The sequence below is a fragment of the Protopterus annectens genome, chromosome 1.part0 (genome assembly GCF_019279795.1).
Source record: "Protopterus annectens isolate FY-2018-M chromosome 1.part0, PAN1.0, whole genome shotgun sequence".
In the NCBI taxonomy this organism is placed as follows: domain Eukaryota; kingdom Metazoa; phylum Chordata; order Ceratodontiformes; family Protopteridae; genus Protopterus; species Protopterus annectens.
Window position 1 is genome coordinate 1,488,596,656 of NC_056725.1, and position 19,116 is coordinate 1,488,615,771.

General features: G+C 41.3%; 1 protein-coding gene across 1 annotated transcript in view; it reads left to right on the top strand.

Moving 5' to 3' along the window:
• The window catches only part of GGH (gamma-glutamyl hydrolase), an 879,365-nt gene that overhangs the window by 736,326 nt on the left and 123,923 nt on the right, over nucleotides 1-19,116 (top strand). The window contains exons 6-7 of the mRNA XM_044067735.1: nucleotides 12,246-12,352; nucleotides 12,455-12,545. Coding sequence (XP_043923670.1) covers nucleotides 12,246-12,352; nucleotides 12,455-12,545 — 198 coding nt within the window. The remainder of the gene's footprint in view (nucleotides 1-12,245; nucleotides 12,353-12,454; nucleotides 12,546-19,116) is intronic.

Genomic DNA, 19,116 nt, shown 5'->3' on the forward strand with positions numbered 1-19,116 from the left:
CTTCAAGCTCTTTCCTCTGTTTCTTGTTATCTGGTTTTCCGTAAGGACAGAGTATCCGCAAGAGTATCCCTAAAGACTAATTCTTCTTTTCTGTCCCAGGTTGCTTCAGAGTTTAATTTGAATCAGCCCATCCATTTTCTAGATTTATTTCCAAATTTCAGTAGCAAAATAGAATATTTGCTTCATTGGTTGGATGCTTATAAACAACTCTGAGTCTATACGGACAGAACTACAAGGTTCAGAAAATCTAACCAGCTTTTTGTCTGCTTTTTCAAAACAAGAAATGGCATGGCTTTTTCCCAACTGACCCTATCCAGATGGCTTTCCAATTGTATCTCCTTTGCATACTCCCTGAAAGGAAATTCTTTGCCTTTTAAGCCTAGGGCTCATTCCACTAGAGCAGTGGTTACTTCAGCTGCCTTTTTTGCTTAGGCTTCTATTGATATTTGTGCTGCAGTTGTGCTTGGTCTAACACTGATACCATTGTTTTCCATTGCAAGCTGGATGTTCTTTCTAGGTCTAGAGCTTCTTTTGGTTCTATCATTTTGCAGACTGTTCTCTCCTAGGGCCACCCTGGGGTTATTACTGGCTCGGGACTTTGCCCCATAGGTTTAGATGGACAGAAAAGACAACATCGGATACAGAAGTTATGTATTTATCATAACAATAGATATGTGTTTTATTCTTCTGTCCTTCTCATAGGTTCGTAGGAGATTACTATTAAAGGCGCTTACAAGCCTCAACCATCCCTCTCTCCTTCCTCTTGACTGGTTATGTGGGCTGGCTTCAAATCTATGTCTAAGAGGGTCCTTATGCCGTCCACAGCCTATTACTTGCATAAATTGTTTCTTTTCCTTTGATGTATGGTTATAGGAACATTTATGAGGCAAACTCAAATGGGTAGAAGAGGTGGAGCTGAAAATATGCAATGAAGGCTAAAAAATGTAGTATATCCTGACTAAAATCATTCTTACAGTGTTCCAAACAAGTGGGTTATCACCGCCAGTGTCTGGCCAAGGTAGCAAAGCATAACCTTCCCTAGGGTCACTGTCTGAAGTGTGAACTCAACTTGCAATTGGGGTATATAGGCAGACGTATGAGCATAAATCCTCAGACTACATTTCCACCAGCCTAAACTCTGGTCGCATATACATTGGGCTGATTGTCGTTTGTCCATTAGTACTGTAGTTTCTCTAAAGACAGATAATTTCCATGTTAGGAACCTTCCTTTACTGACCTATTTTGTTATGCTATATCTGTATTAGCAAATCCCATACAAAGATTTGCATACTTGGTGTCTCATCTGTCTAGATAGAAAACACAACTACAAAGCCTGTTCCATCTTCCACTCCTTTGTTGTATAGACTTTGTAATCCCATTTGGCTTTGCGTAACACTTTCTTGGAGATCCATTGTCTGAAACATTTGGACCAGTCCAAGATGGTGGATTCTGCTTCTCCAGTTGTACTACATCTTTCAAGAAAAATTTCAAAAGACCCAGGGTGGCTACTCAGTCTACTTTTCCTGATTCCGATGCATTTGCTGAAGTTCCAGAATCCGCTGTATGTCCAACTCCACCTCCACCTCTGTTGCCTTCTGCCGATACCCTGCTGGTATGGCATCAGAGGGCCTTACAACTGACGAATCAGCTACTATAGAGAAAGGTGAACATTGGATCATAATTTCAGAGGGCCTGGAAGGCATCCCACAGATTCTAGTTGGGGAAGAGTGTGACAAGTCACTGGCTACTAAAAAAAAAACTGTTTCCTGACTACTTACTGAAACAAGGCAAGCTGATGTGTGCTGAGTGTCTTACCACAAAAAAATCCAGATGATGTCTCTCTTTGTCTGTGTGGATTTGTGAGATAAATATCCTGTCAGAAATCTTTCCTGTCAGGTTCCAAAGGGCTGCTGCGAGAATTCAAATGAAACCAGATACTGGTTAGAGGATATTTGGTACAATACACACACAGAGCTTTGCTAAGATCTGTAGTAGCATCTGAAAGCTATAACGCAGTTTCAAACTGTCCATCCTTCTAGGGTTCTCTGATAAACATACGTTTGATCAGTTACAACATTGCAACCTCATATACATGCATACATTCTTTCTTTCCAGCAGGACCTACTGTTGATGCATTTGTAACACAAGTAACTTTACAAATATATTTTTAACTAAACATCTGTACAAGTCAGTGTGATAGACAAATAACAAAATTCTTTGCAAAAGTCCAGCTAGCTATGCTGGCATGTGTACACATGTACTGCCCTGCTCTCACGGGTACAGAAGGCACTACCTCATAACATCACACCCCCACCCCCCACCCCCCTTGAAAACTCAGGCAAGTTTTTCAAGTGACCCTGGAAAAACATTGCTTGAGAGAAATGGGCCTCTCTGGGAACACCTTAACCTATACCATGTCTTGAGAGCCCATCTGCAGTGGCATTGCTGAACCCACTAAAATGCTGCTTTGAAGTGTCATATGACTGCAACCTTAGGTTCCACCTTAATAACTTGACATTTTGCTGGCTGGCACGATGTAGCCATATTAAGGGTTGTGGTTTGTCACCACTGTGAATTTCCTTTCATATAGATAGGGCTGAAATTTCTGCAGTTCCCATACTAAGGCTAAGCATTTTTTTCTACAGCTGCATAACATTCCTCCCTGGGTTGGAGTCTAAAGCTCAGATATACAACTGGGGTGCTGTCCTCCCTCTGAGGAAACCTGGCTGATTACAGCCCCCACCCCTTGGTTTGAAGAATTCATCTGCCCGCACCCCTTGGTTTGAAGCATTCACCTGCACAACAAATTCTATGCTGTACTTTAGACTGGCTAACACAGGGGGTCCTTCCAAACCACCTTTAAGCTTTTGGAATGCCTGCTCGCAGCCTGGGGTTCACACTACCTTATCTGCCCTGGTCTTCCTTGTCAGGTCTATGGTCACTAGGGTCTATATTATAACATCGAAGTTGCAAAACCTCAAATGTTATAATATCAACACCATCGAAGGCTGAAAATAGTGAAGCCACGGAACATCGAATTCTTACCTAGGGCAAGATTTCGGTGGGCCGTTCCATGGCTTCGCTATTCGTCCACTGTGGTGCGATAGTTATGGAACTTAGGGTGTGAGTGCGGGTTAAGGTAAGTGGATAGGTAGAAATGTATGTGTGGTTTAGTATAGGGTAGAAGTAGGATTTTGTTAAGTGTATGTGCATGGATTATTTATTTTGGTGCGCTTGTGTTGTGTGTATGTTTCTCGGAACAGCAAATGTTTTCCCTGGGAAAAAATTCACTATTCTGAGTGTTCTATGTTATCACATTTCGAAATTCCAAGTTTGAGCTTATGGTGTTCGATATTTTGGAATTTCGATTATGTGATATAGACCCGGTCACCAGATCCCCCTCAGACTCCTCCTGCCATCCACTGCAAATACTCAGCACAAGGGGCCTCCCTATCGTGGTAAGGCTTCAACATGTTAACATGGTACAATTTGTGCTCCTGCCTCCTACCTAGCAGGTTTACCATGTAATTAACATCACTGAACTTCCTTAGCACTTCGAAGGGTACCTCACAAGCTGCATATAGCTTATTGTGTCTGACAAGAATGAGCACCACAATTGTCTGTCCCACAGCATACTCTTGAGCTTGAGCATTCCTGACCTTTTTCTGCTGTTGAGCTCCTGCCATGTTTTCCTGGGCCAAGCCCATGAGCTCCCTAAGCCTTGCCCTGAAGTTTAGGACATATGCCACAACAGATTCCTTGTGGGATTCACACACCATCCCACTCATCACAAATCAAATCTAAAGGCCTCCTCACCCTATGCCCATACAGCAATTCAAATGGTGAAAAACCTGTGTATTCCTGGGGTACCTCTCTGTATGCAAACAGCGGATGTGGCAAATATTTGTCCTGCCCACTTGCAAACTGGATAGCAAATGCCCTTAACATGTTGTTTTAGTGTAGAGTTTAGCCATTCCACAAGACCATTAGTCTGGCGGTGGTAGGGGGTAGTCTTCAAATGCCTCACCCCACGGCACTTCCACAGACAAGCCAGCAAGTCTGACATGAAATTGGCACCTCTGTTGGTCAGTATTTCTCTTTGGGAATCCCATTCTGCTGAAAATTTCTAACAAAGCAGTTGCCACCTTCTCAGCCTCAGTGGAGGATAGAGCCACTGCCTCAGGGTATATAGTAGCATAATCTACTACCATCAGAATATACTTCTTCCCTGTGGAATGTGGGATACTCGGAGGCCCGACAATATCCATAGCTACCCTCTAAAATGGCTCTTCAGTCACAGGCAAAGGCATTAAAGGAGCTTTGACCTTGTCTACTGCCTTGCCTACTTTTTGGCTTTTTCACGTCCTGCAGTACCCTGTTACATCCCTTGCAATCCCAGGCCAATAAAAGTTCTGCATAATACATCTATTGGTACACTTTATACCCATATGACCTGCAAAAGGAATGTCATGGGCTGTGGCTAGAAGTACCAGATGGTAGGCTCTGGCCACTGCCAACTGCTGTTACATCACCCTCTAGCCCTCCCTCAGGGGTCCACTCTCTATACAGTAACCTTTGTTCCACTGTACAGTCTCCCTCAGGTGCCTCCTTAGCTACCTCCCTCAAGCCTCATAATATAGGGTCCAAAAGCTGAGCCTGTCTCAATTCTACCTTTGTGACCCTTCCCAGCTCCCTTTCCACTGGAAGCCCAGTCTCTTCTAACAGTCGTGCCTCAATATCAACCTGGGTACTACGACTCACCTCTGCCCTTGAAGTCACCCTGTCCATATGAACATCAGTACCTACCAGCATCTTTGGCTCACTTTCAAGCTCACTGCTACAGGGTAGCTCCCTCCCTGAAATAGCCACCTCACCATCCCCAGCTTCAGGTGTAGGGTCTATCTGGGTCTCCCCCAGGCTACTTGACCCACATGCCTGTTTCCAAGCCTGAGTGCTTGTAACTGCCAGCGCACAAGGTACTGCATTATTAGAGTCATTCCCTACCAAGACCACATCTGCAGGGATATCCTCAAACACACCTACCTGCTTACTTCCTTTTCCACCCTCCCAGTCAAGGTGAACCCTGGCCAAAGTTATTTGGAATGGCATCCCTCCTAAAGCTCTGACAGGCGTGAACTGCCCAAGCAAGTACTGCTCCTCTTTAACCACTGCAGGCTTCACAATGGTTATTGTCAGAGGCAGTATCTCTGTTACCAGTGACCTACCTTCCATCCACTAATATAGGATACAAACTTCGGTGATAATTTGGGACCCCTGTTGCCTCCAGACTGCTTACCACTGGCATGTTGTTATTCCCACTTGCTGGCTCCTTCATCTTTTGTTCCCCACCTTATCTCAGTAGACATTTGTATGCTACATGGCCCTATGGCCCCTCTGGTTATGTTTTAAAGCATCTAACCCTTGATCCTGGCCATGTACCTGAACTAGTGGCTTCCCCTTTTACTGATGTACTCTGTTGGGTGGTTTAGGTTACCGACCATGTGTTCCCCTATAACCATGTGCTGGGTATCCCCTTCCTGTGCAGTGATGACTTGCTTTCTAAGTAGAGATCCCCTTTTCACCCCAGCTCATCTCCAGAGTTACTCTCCCAGTCTGCCAACCAGATTCTTATGTCCTCAGGCAAAGTGCTAAGGACTTGGTCCCTCACCCAAAGCTCTGCCAGCCCTTCAAAAGTGGTGATCTGATGCCCACTCACCCTTCCATGAATATAAGTGCTTAACTCAGCAATATAATGCCATACACTTTCATCTGCCTTGTGCCTATGTTCACAAAACTTTTTCTGTAAGCTTCAGGTGTTAACTTAAAGCATTCTAGTAACCATTGTTGTTTTACTTTATCATAGTTTAAACAATCAGCATCAGAAAATTTAGAAACAGCAGTTGCAGCTTTACAATGAAGTAAGGGGGGCAGGAACCATACCCAGAGCCCTTGGTCAGCATTACACTGTTTACATACCCTTTCAAATACATGAATAAAACTATCAAAATCGTCACCCTCTGTAAACTGTGAAAGAAATTTACTGACCTTTATTGCTTCTGGGGTTCAGTTATTCCCTTCGACATTACCTCCTTGACCATGTCAAAGAGTCAGCATTCCCTTCTAATGTTGGCACTGTTTCTCATTTTCTTCAGCCTCCGAATGTCGCAATCTCTGTTTGACATCCAAATGCCACAGTCTCTCTGCTGGTTCTAACTCCATCTGTTTTACCTTCTCTTCAACCTCCAAATTCCACAGTCTCTCAGCTGATTCTACTTCCAGACGTCTGGCCTCCAATTCAAGTCTCTTTAATTCCAGGTAGATTTTTAAGTTCTCTGAGGATAAGGTGAACTGTCCTCTGAAGACTGCATATCCCCATCACTAGACTAGTTGTCTTCTGGGTTATTGGTTCGTGCTGCAGCTGTGACCAAGGCTGAAATAATTTCCTCTGTAGTCAGGTTGGCAAGCACCAGTCCTTTGGCTTTGCACACTTTTGCCAACTGGTTCTTTGTCAGCTTTCTATAATCCTCTGCTCACATCCCTGCCTATTTTCCTTGACTAAGCTAGCAAAAATAAATAAAACTGTTGTGAAAATGAAACTGTATTTTTACCTTGTGGCTGCTGAGAGTACACACACCTTCAGTGACAATAGCCCACCAGCTACTGAAGTTTGATATCACACCCAGCTGCCTCCAATATATGAAGGGTCCTTGACTAACTAAAGAATTACTGTTCCCTGACTACTTGCTAAAGCAAGGCAAGCGGATGTGTGCTTTAGTGTCTCACCACAGTAAAAGCCAGATGATGTCTCTCTTTGTCTGTGTGGATGTGTCAGAAATCTTTCCGGTCAGGTTCCAGAGTGCTGCTGTGAGGGTTCAAAAGAAACCAGATGCTGGTTAGAGGATGATATCACCTCTGGTCACCTGATTCTGGTACAATACACACACACAGCTTTGCTAAGATCTGTGGTAGCGTCTGAAAGCTATAACACAATTTCTAACTTTCCATCCTTCCAGGATTCTCTGATAAACATACACATTTGATCAGTTACAATAGTACAACCTCATATACATGCATACGTTGTTTCTGTCCAGCAGGACCTACTGTTGATGCATTTTTTAGCACAAGTAACTTTACAGAAAATCTGTACAAGTCAGTGTGATAGTCAAATGAAATAACATTCTTTACAAAACCCCAGCTAGCTATGCTGGCATGTGTACACATGTACTGCTCTACTCTCCCTGGCACAGATGGCAGTACCTCATAACATCACAAAGAGATCTCTGGTAAGTTAATAGAGGTATGTCAGGGGTCAGAACTTTGGTGCAGGTGGATGTCCCACCGAAAAAAAAAAGGACAAAAAACTAAACCTGTCTGTTCTCCTCCCCCACCTAGGGAGATGGAATGGATTGACTTTTCTCAAGGCCTGCTGAAGGCAATAGTGGCCCTGAAACGTCCTTTATTTTCTGCCCATCCTCTTCCTACAACCCATAAAATTACTTTGGATTTATCTTCTTTTGAAGAGGAAAAAACCAAAGGCAACTCCCAGTAAAAAAACCAATAACCAAGAAGACAGCAGCTCTGGGAATAAACAAATGGAGTTGACTGTATCAGTCCAAATTAGTGTACGAAGTCAAGCATAAAAACGGAACCAAAGCCAAAAAATATATATCACATTAACGCCTTTTATTCCAATAGTACGTTTTCGTCCTTCCAAACAAAGCGACTTCATCAGATGTAACATGAAAACAGTCCCTAAACAACCATTTATATACCTATTTACGTTAATTACTTAATTAAAACCATCATTTATTCAAATAAGTTAGTTTAAAAACAGCCTATCAAATCTCAACATTCATGAATAATTCATCAAAGATTTTTTTCTAACCTAAAAGTCATACAAAACTGTTAATACCCTTCCACAAAAACATATTGCAACCAAAAATAGATTGTGTGGTCCTTTTCAAAAACCATACTTGTTATAAAACTATTCTATATTAATTATAAAATCATTTCTAAGCTAAATTTATAATATTTTCTTATGAGGAAATTAAAAATAGAGTTAACATTCAGAATGAAGGATGTAGTGCAAATACTCATGTTTCATAAAAGTATATATTAAAATTATTACATTAAATATCATACTTCATAATTTAGCAGATCTTAATTTCAGTAGTGGCATGATGGAAATAAATTCATTTAGGCCAGGGTGGTTGGTGGCATTTAAATTTAATTGCCACCAAAGTTCTCGAAATTCAATTCTTACTTCCATTTACCTGGTTGCCCCTCTTGCAGGAGATTCCCCAGGTTCTGTACTGACTAATTTTACTTTCAGTTTACTGGTTTGCCATTTGGACTTGCCAGAGCCCCAGGAGTTTTCACCAAGTGTCTAGCACCAGTAATAGCATACTGCCAAATTTAGAGAATTCAGATTTTTCCCTACATAGACAATCTGCTAATCCAGGGTACCTCATCACAAATCCTACTACAGCATCTGCAGTTCACTGTAAACTTCCTCCTGCATTTGGTGTTTACTGTCGGCTACAAAAAGTCTTCCCTCCAGCCTACCCAAGATCTATTGTTTCTGATCTGCTGAGTGGACACCAGAAAAATTCAGGCTTACCTACCCTAGGAAAAAGTTCAGAATCTTATAGCTTATTTTCACAGCCTTTATTTCCTTGACTAGTGCTTGACCAAGGAAATCCTAAGAGCTCTGGGATTCTTGGCAACCACTATCCCAGTGCTGTCTCTTGCCAGACTGCATATGAGGAAAATTCAGTTGTACCTGAAAACAGTCTGTTCCCATCATCATCCTCTAGGCACTGTGATCCCCCTCGTACATTGCCTCAGGAAGGAGCTTTCTTGGTTGGTGGATCAGGTGAAACTCAACATAGGACTCCCCTTCTCCCTGCCAATTTCAGTTCAGGAGATGTACACAGAGGTCTTGGACAATGTCTGTGGGGCTTGGGCAGGTACCCACAAAGTCCAGGGCAGATTGCAGACAAAATTACAAAGGGAGCACGTTAATTTGAAATTGGCAAGAGCTCTTATCCAAGCTGTTCAGGTCTTATCACATATTTGGAAGCCAGGTCCCCTTTGAGTATTCATAGACAACATGACAGTCGTGTGGTACATAAACAAGGAAGGAGGCACCAGATCATACCAACACACTAACACAGAGGACCTGGGAGCTGGCCACCCAAAAAAGCTTGTCTCTACTTGCCATATATATCCCATCACAGCACAGTGTATTACTAGACACATTAAGTAGGGCCTTAGAGAACCTTCGCAAATTAACCCTGAACAGGTAAGTGTTCCTGGACATTGTTCACTGTTGGTTGACACCTCAGATCTGTTTACCTCTTAGAACAACAAACAATCGCCCCTCTTTTGCACCAGGAACCCTTGCCTCTCTGCCCGGATGACAGATGCTTTCTCTTTTCAGTGGACAGGGAAGTTACTCTATTTCTTCTTCCATTACCTCTCCTTTCAAGGGTTCTGCTAAAGATCTAATAAGAGAAAACAAAACTTACTAGTCACCTATTTTTGGCCAGTACAGCATTGTATCCCTCTTATGTTTCATCTAGCTAAAGGCAAACACTGCAAACTGCCACACAGGGTAGACCTTATCACCTCAGCAGAAAGGATCATTACTACATCACAACTTGTCATCCCTAAGCCTCAGCTTGGGAATGATAGGGTTCTGATTCCTTTCAGACACCAGTTTTCAGAAGAAGTAATTAAAGTTCTCTAAGAAGCAAGGAGACCCACCACTTGAAAATCCTTCATAGCCAAATGGAAAAGATTTTCTTTCTGGTGCTGTAGAATAATCAGGGTCCCAACAAGTCAGAGGTACCTTCTGTTCTAACATAACTGTGTGAGCTCATTGATGCAGGTCTGGTTTACTCCTCCATTAAAGCCCACCTATCCACCATCACTGCCTGTCTGCCCCTCAGCCCTCCTGCTATGTCTAGACCTGAGGTCAAACAATTCCTTAAAGGGCTTCTGTACCTTAGCCCACCTAGGAAGCCTGCACCCATTCCATTGAGACCTCACTTTCATGCTGGAAAAGCTTACTATGCCTCCCCTTGAGTTGCAGCCTCAGCAAATTTCAAATTATGCACAAGGAAGACTATTCTGCTTCTTTCTGGCTGTCAGTTCAGCTGGGAGAGTCTCAAAACTACAGGCACTAATGACTATTCCTACTTTTCTTACTTTATACCCATAAAGACAGGGTTGACCCTGAGGGCTAACCCTCTACTTCATGCCAAAAGTAGTCAATGAGCTGTCTCTCAACCAGGCCATCTATCTTCCTGCTTTCTTCCCCAACCCACAGAACTGGGGAGAAAGACTCTTATACTCTCTGGATATTCACAAACAGTTAAGGGTCTATTAGGACAATACCAAATCTATTCATAAGGCTGAACAACTGTTTGTCTCATTCATGGCTTCAGAGATGGGCCAACCAGTATGTAAGCAAACTATTGCAAGCTGAATCTCCAAGTCTGTCTCCTTTTGTTATTCCCTGCATGACAAACTCTTTCTCTCAAGCTCACTCTATCAGGGTAGTGACATCTGGAGCTTTCTACAAAGGTGTGGATGCCAGAGCCATATTGGGAGCTGCCACCTGATCCTCTTTACACACCTTCACTAAACACTGCAAGAGCGACACCTTTTCTAGGTCCAGGGCAGCATTCGCTAGGGCAGTCCTCTCTGGCCTCTTGGACAGTTCACTGTCAACTAGCCCATCCTCTTATCTTCCCTTCAGGTGTGGGAATCGCCCACTTGTTTGAAGTGTTGTAACAGTGATTTCTGTCAGGACAGAGTACAGTTGTGTAAGAACCTACCATAATAGTAGATGTCCTACTGATCATATTTGCAGTATTCCTTCCCAACCTCCTTTCCCTCTTAGTTAGTTACCATCTTCTCTATATAATTCTTTCTCGCACTTTTTTTCTGCCATGTAGTAAGACCGTAGGACTAAGGGGGGGGGGTCTTACAATCATGTGATTGCCTTTTAAACTTGTATATTTGTAAGTCTCTTGATACTTGTTTGTCAGTGGTCTTCAGGACTCTAGTTTGGGGATAGTCAGAGGATCTTTGCTGATATGTCCACCTGTATACCCCCATGCTTGTGAGCAGCGGTGGCACATTAGACTTACGACATAGAGAAGGTTAAGCTTTGGTACCCAGCTGGATAAAAGCAGTGATAACCCACTTGTCTGGAATATTGCAACAGTGATCAGGTGGACACTTTTTTGGAAAGTTGTTACACAACTGTACTATCTTTGCATGGAAGTGCCTTAATTTATACTGCTGTATGCAGCTTAGACTAAGTAAAATGTTAAAGTTTAATCATGTTGCTGGAGGTGTGGTGAGGATGAATTAGGATCCTGTGGACATATATTTTTGGGAATGTAAAGAATTAATCTTATTTAAAAGGTGGCTTTACAGACCTATTGGAAAAATTGCAGAATAGAAATCTTCACAAAAGAGTTATTACTTCACTGATCAAATGAGATTAGGAATAAAAAAATACTTTATTATCACTGATAATAGTACTGACCAAGAAAGTTATCACAAGGCACTGAAATTCAAAGGACAATTTGAGAATATCAGAACTTAAATGTATGATGAATGAAGTTAAGGAATTAGATTTAGGAGATAATATGAGAGAAAGAGTTAAGTTCATGAGAAAGAAATGTGATCTGTGGTACAAGTTAGAAGATTTGTGATGAACCTGTTTAAACGTATGAGACATGGGGATGTTCTGTGTAAAACATGTATTGCATTGGCATATATGCCAATCTGTATTAGGTTGAAAAAAAATGCAGACAGACTAATGTCTGAGGGCTACAGCGTGAATGTTACCTGTAGCAACAGGTTCAGTGCTGTGTATCTTGAAATATTATTTTTTGTTTTGTTAAATGTTGGGTTTGTTGTGTATTAGTTGAAAGGTGTAGCACCATTGTGGGACATTATGAAAATCATCTAATTGTTCTATGAGGCATTGTATTATAAGGCTACAAACATGACGCAGATGATTGTAATGTAGATGAACACATTACTATTATCTGTGGTTGTATAGTTTTAACTCTGTGAGTTGTGTGTGTTTTTCTGTCTAATAAACCTGGTATAAAAAAACATGAGTTTTTAACAGAGCTGGCATGTTAGTCACATGATTTATTATTTACATTTTGTTAATTATTGCTAAGTACTAATGATTAAATGTGTCTGTGTTTATCTAGCTGCTGAACAGAGCAGGATGTTTAAGAATTTCCCAAAAGACTTGATGGAAGCACTTGCTTCTCAGCCTTTAACAGCTAACTTCCACCAGTGGAGCATTTCAATAAAGGTAATGCTACTTTTCACTTTCGTTTTATAGTTACAAGGCAGAATTGGAAATTGGTTCTTAAATTAGCAGGTTAATTTTTTTGTTGTTTAACTTTTGCTACAGAACTTCTCACTCAGTGATAAACTGCATAGTTTCTACAACGTGTTGTCAACAAACATGGATGGAGACTTGGAATTTATTTCTTCAATGGAAGGTAAGCGTTTAGCTGTATTTCCTTTCCTGATCCAGCAGTCCTTGAATTAGTCAGAGTGCCATGATTTTCCTAGCTTGATTAACTTTTATTCCTTGTCTTCTGGGTAAATATAAGAGGCGTGTCCTCATATCAGCAGTAAAAGAACTGTATTTACCATTGCAAATTGGCACTGGGTAAGTGGTGAATTCTGTTGTCAGGAAAACCGTCAAGTTCCAGAATCACCCCAAAATATAAACAAATATAGGCAACTCTGTAGGCTTGACTTTCCTACTTTTTATTGTACCTTCCAAGGGCAAGCAGACAAAAAGATTCTTTGAACCAAATTGTGTGTCACATTTTTCCATTGTAGATTTGCATAGCAGGTTGTGACTAGAGTTGCCCAACCATCCAGGATTCACTTGGACAGTCCAGGAATTGAAAGTTGCCATCCAGTGTCCAGGTTAGGATGAGATTTCTCCAGGAATTTGATCCTATATTGCCATAAATAGTGTTATCGTACTGTTGATGGTTGGTAAGTAAAGTGACATCTATTTATAATCTTTGGAGGGTATAAGTTGGCAATTAATAGTTCCCAACCTTCCATCTCCAGAATGAGGTATGCTACCTCTCATAATCTGGAACATATAGGTGGAATGAATGTGGAACACTTACCAACAGCTCCCTAACAACTTCAGTTATGAAGCTCACACACAGAGAAAAGGCATTACTTTATGCTTATAAAAAGTGTTTTTATTCATTAATACAGTTCAGTATTATTTATCAGGGGAACTCAGTTTAAAAAGAGTCCTAAAACTGAATGTGTGAACCTTTTAATGTGGAGCTGAGAGAAACATGAACTTTGTAAGAATCAAAAAAGTCCCTTGTAATAAGGTACATTTGACAGGTATGGGTTCAGTCACCAACACCAACAGCGTAGAAGTAAGACAGCCATACAATCCCTCTTAAACACAGAACCGCAAAGAAAATGTTTGAAATTATGGCGTTAGAGAGCCCAGTTACGAAAGGATGTCACTAAGTGATCGCTGAACTAATGTTTTTGGTAAGCATGATAGTGTGGAGCTGCTAGACAAGTGTGGGCTGCTGAGTATTAGTTAACTGGATGAAGGTGTAACAGACTTGGTGAAAGAGTTAATGGTGAAGATAAATTTCAGCATGTCGTGCAGTGATTTCTGTGAGTTTATTCGCAGTGTTCATCAGCTACTGAAATTAAACAACAGTGATTAACGATTGTGTTTGCATGAACACTGGATGTTAAATTTTAATAATTTGCTGGTGATGTTATTTAACACAAACTTAACACAATTCAAGTTAATCATTTGTGTTGACTAGTCAAAAACTGTTGTAGGCCTGTAACCTGTATAATGTAAAATGTAAGTAATATGTTTTTGTTATACTCATGCATGATTGTCATTTTGTGCCATAATTAACTGTTCTTGTGTCAATAGCACAAGCTCAAACTGTCAAAGCTGTAAAAATTGTCTGTTGTCCTATTTATTCATTATTTCAATACCTCTGTTGTAATGAAGATAAACAACCTGTGGGGTTCAGTATGACAACCTGACTGGCCGTCATGTTGAATTGACTATGATGGCCATCAAGCGTCCAGGAATGGCAATTTCCAGAGCTGGCAACCCTAATTCTGACTCTTGCTAACATGACAGATTTATAAAGTTAAAATGCCTAGAATGTCGCAGTTTACAGGTTGTTTAGGATGTTATTTCTGTTTTTGCAGATTATGTCTGAATGGGTTGCAAGAGATACCAGTTAAATACTTGAAAATTATACATTTTCAGCTGGTCTGAGTTCTCTTTACTGTCAGTCAGAAAAGTCAGCATATTGTTAATAAGGATATTTGCAGAATTGCAAAACTCACTCTTCAAAATACTAGAGAGATGCATACACTCTCAGGCCTCAAACTACCTCCTTACTAACAATCTCCTTTCCAGTACTCAGCATGGTTTCCGACCAAACCATAGCACCACCACTGCCTTACTCTCCTTTACTAACACTATCCTTCAGCATAAAAACAACGGCTATCTCTCCTCTGCTACTTTCCTAGACCTATCTAAAGCATTTGACATGGTCCCACACAAACAACTTATCTCTGTCCTCAATAACCTATCCTTCTCACAATCAGTCACCAACTGGTTTCAGAGTTACCTGTCTGACCGCCAACAATCCGTTGTATGGCAGAATGATACATCTCCCCAACTATCTGTCTCGATAGGGGTTCCCCAAGGATCCATCTTTGGACCCCTACTCTTCTCTGTTTACACCAATAATCTAGCCTCTGCCACCAAACATGGCACACTCATACAATACGCAGATTACTCAGCCATCATCTGCTCAGCCCAGTCCCTACCAAAACTGCAAAAAGTCACACAGGAAGACTTTTCCTCTGTTGAAACTTGGTTATCCGATGCCCAATTAATACTCAACCCAAACAAAACTAAACTACTCATCTTCCAACCCACCAAACATACTCAAAACAACTCTCACTTTAACATCACAGCAAAAGACAACACCACTATATATACCCAACTGAACACACCAGATTGCTAGGAGTGGAAATAGACAATAAACTAAAATTTGACATTCACATATCCATGACCATAAAAAAAGTCCACAAAAAACTAGGAGCGTTATACAGAAATAAGCAATTTCTCACCAAAGCAGCAAAGATTTCAATAGCAAATTCCCACCTTATCTCCACCCTACTTTATGCCTCTCCAATATATACCAACCTAAGGCAATGCGATCTAAACAAGCTAGGGACCTGTTACAACAAAATCGCCAAATTCGCCACAGGGGCATCCTACAGTAGTCACCACTGTCTCTCACTTGCTGAACTGGGCTGGCTTGAACTCCCTTACCTCCTTCAGTGGTATTAACTCTCACTCGCCCACAAACTAGTAAACCATCCACTAAATGTCCCATCCCTCCAGAATCTACTCCAACCCTATCGCACCACCAGACCACTAAGATCCAGCAACAAAAATCACTTGCAGATCACTAAAGCCAATAACTCTGCTGGTGAAGCACTATTCTCTTGCACCGTAGCCACATTATGGAACTCCCTTCCACCCACAGTTACCTCCGTACCATCATGCACCCACTTCAAAACTTTACTAAAAGCGCACCTAAAACATGCTGGCTATGCCCTTGCAACTTCCACTCTAATATCACCCTCCCCATCCAACCACTACCTTTCTTTCCACTCCACTAACTACCTTGATTATAGCAAGCTCAGATGCTCATAAGCCTAGTACTTATTATACAGCAGGAACTTCTCATTGTAATATTTGTTAATCTCTGTTATGTACTTCACAGATAAAGATTCTAGTTGTCTACTGATGTACTATGTTCTTCATCTGTAAATATGTTGTAAGTAATTGCTATGTTAAATTGTTAATCGCTATGTAATCCAATGTAACTACTGTCTGTTTATTTTAACTGTGGAGCTTTTCTCCCCGGGCCTCGGCTGAAAATAGACCTACGTCCAGTCGGACACTCCCGGTCAACAAATTTAAATAAAATAAATAAATAAAAACTGAATGAGATTTCAGCTTACCAGGTGGAGGATAGTCCTTGCCTCAGTCTTTTAAACAGAGCATAACCCACAGTGATGGGTGACTCTTCAATCTCAAACTATGGCAGCTAGGAAGATCCTAGTTAGAATAGAAATTGTTTTGCATGTCTTCTTTTCACCTGAATTTAGTAGTCACTCTACTCTGTGCATTACTAATTTACACTTCCTTAAGTATTTTCTTTGTTATCAGAGATAAATACCATGATGTTCTTTTTTGTATTAAAAAAGAGTTTTATATAAAGAAAGATGGTGTAACTGTTGTTGCTGTTTATTTACTGATAACAGCCCCAGCAAAAATTATCAACAGATGCTTTTTTGTACTGATATCCTCCCAAAAGAGTTTACCTCTAAATGCCAGTTTTGTTTAGGAAAGTATCATAAAATTGAAGTTTATGAATATGATGCCACGATATGAGCAAAATATAATTAACTTCAGTAACTGACCAAGTTTTTGATGTCATTCAAAGGGAGTCCAGTATTTGTCAGCCTGAGAGGATATAACCACACTGCTTCGCTGGGGATTGCCTGCATCTTGTCTTCTCTAGGGTTTCTGTTATTGGCAAAGACATTGTCCAACCCCATAGTGCTTTTTTTAGACTATGCCAATTTGAAAAAACTGTCAACATAGCAAAACAAGCAACAGAAAATATGAAGGTTTTACTGATCAATACTAGAGGCTCCTCTCCCCACAAGCCCTTCTCACCCTGGAGGACATTGACATCTGTGTAGTGACTGAGGCATAGTTTAAAATAGCAGAAAGCACTCCGGCCGTGCTGGGCTATAATGCCTTGCACATTCTTAAATTAGCTACTGCTTAGGAAAGGGCAAAGGTGGAGTTGTATCACTCTTCATTCAGAAGAGATTCACATTAAAGATGGTAAAGCAGCATGATGGACTAGAGCAGGGGTTGTCAGCTTTTTAGTAGTGTTGTGGCAATGACGGGAGGGGACACATCCAGCCAAGCGACCAAAAAAAAAAAAGTCTTTATATCACGGGCTGTACCAGTATACAAGCCAATCAAAAATCGCAAAGCGGCGCCACTTCTGTTCAATGTGGAACAGTGGGTTCACTCACACACAGTTTCTTCAGCTTTCATACATACATACATGCATTCATTCACTCACTCTGATCGGTCACCCACACAGTGTCTTCAGCTTTCATACATGCATTCACTCACTCACTCACTCCGATTGCTCACCCACACAGTCTCTTCAGCTTTCATACAAGCATTCACTCACTCTGTCTCTGATGTCTCACACACAGTCGCTTCTGCTTTCATACATGCATGTATGCATTCACTCACTCACTCTGTCTCTATTATCTCACACACAGTCAACATGCCATTGAAAATCACTCCACATGCCACGCTTGGCATGCATGCCATAGGTTGCCTACCCCTGGGTAGAGCTTCTTCATGTCCAAATAACCATCAGAAAGGTCATATACCATATATTAGCTAGCTGTAGAGCTCCCTCTATGATGCAAGAAAGCCACAATGCCTGCCTACAGGAACTAGCATCACTCAGTATTAAACCCAGTGCTATTTTCCTAGGTGATCTAAACATTACAACTGCAGACTGGAAAACCTACACCACCACTAGTGCACAAGGACAGATTCCTGGACTTATCAAACTCCCCTGGAACAATTTGTCGGAGTACCCACAGGAGGAATAACATCTTGGATCTTGTCCTGACTAATATGGGAACAGTACTATCCCGATAATATCCCTGGATGCATCATAAAAAGTATGAAGTACAATTTAGCCACACCCCTAACAACACTGTTCAATCTCAGCCTCCATACAGGATTTGTACCAAGCGAATGGAGAACAGCCACAGTAATTCCTCTACATAAGGGGGATCTTCCTCAGACCCAGGCAGTTACAGACCCATACAGCTGATCAGCCTCATATGCAAATCCATGGAAAGACTTATGGAACTAATCAACCAGGACTTTGGGAACTTCCAAACGCTGTACCTGTTTCACTTTGGATTCATCAATAGTAGCTCATGCTTAGTCAACCTAGAAGTCTTTTTTGAAAAAAATCACCAAAGCAAGTGATGAAGATAAAATAGTACACATCACATACTTTGGCGAACTGTGTCAAATGCTTTGGCCAGTACAATCACGCAAAGCAGAAATGCTAAATAAACTGAGAATAAACCCCTATGTCTCCTGCTGGATTGACAACTGGCTCACAGACAGGCTGCAGGAAATCAAAATAGAGGAAGTTGCTTCCTCAAACCAGTCACCAGTGGAGTCCACAAGGGTTTTTTGCTGGGACATCTCCTGTCCAGTTTGGCATCTACTTTTCTGAAGTAAAAGCCAATACCAAAGGGCTCTGGCTGACTAAGTTTGCAGATGACTGCAAGGTATGAGCAGTCATTGAATTCTCAGATGACTTAACTGTCCTGCAGGAAGGTTTGTCTCAAACAATTAACTGGTTCCAAAATCATGGACTGAAACTAAATGCCAGACAAATATATTATTGTATCCCTTGGGAAGATATCAACCCAGGAACTATCACATTGACAATACGCCCGTAAGAGTTGTCCCAGTTAATCAGGATTTGGGAACTTATGTGGACAGTGTCGTGAGGTTTGACCAGAATGTGTTCACTGTTGTAATAAAGTCCTTCTATATTGCACAGCTTCTAAATAAAATGATCGTGTCTAGATCTAGGGATGTTGTTGTTCCCATTTACCCAGTCCTGATTAGGCCAGCCATTGAGTGGAATGCCTCCTTTGGCATGTATTTGTCCAAACACATTCAACAGCTGGAACACCCACAGTGCAACAACATGTCCTACATGGACCAACTCAAAACTCTGTCAAAATACTCAGTATCCTACAAACTGCTAAGAGATTACCTGTGCCAGGCATACAAGGAATCCTGCAACCCAATAATGATGGATTTACTGCACATCAAGTAAGTCATATGGTGTCAGAAATAGCTGAACTAGAAATCTAAACCTCTTTTGC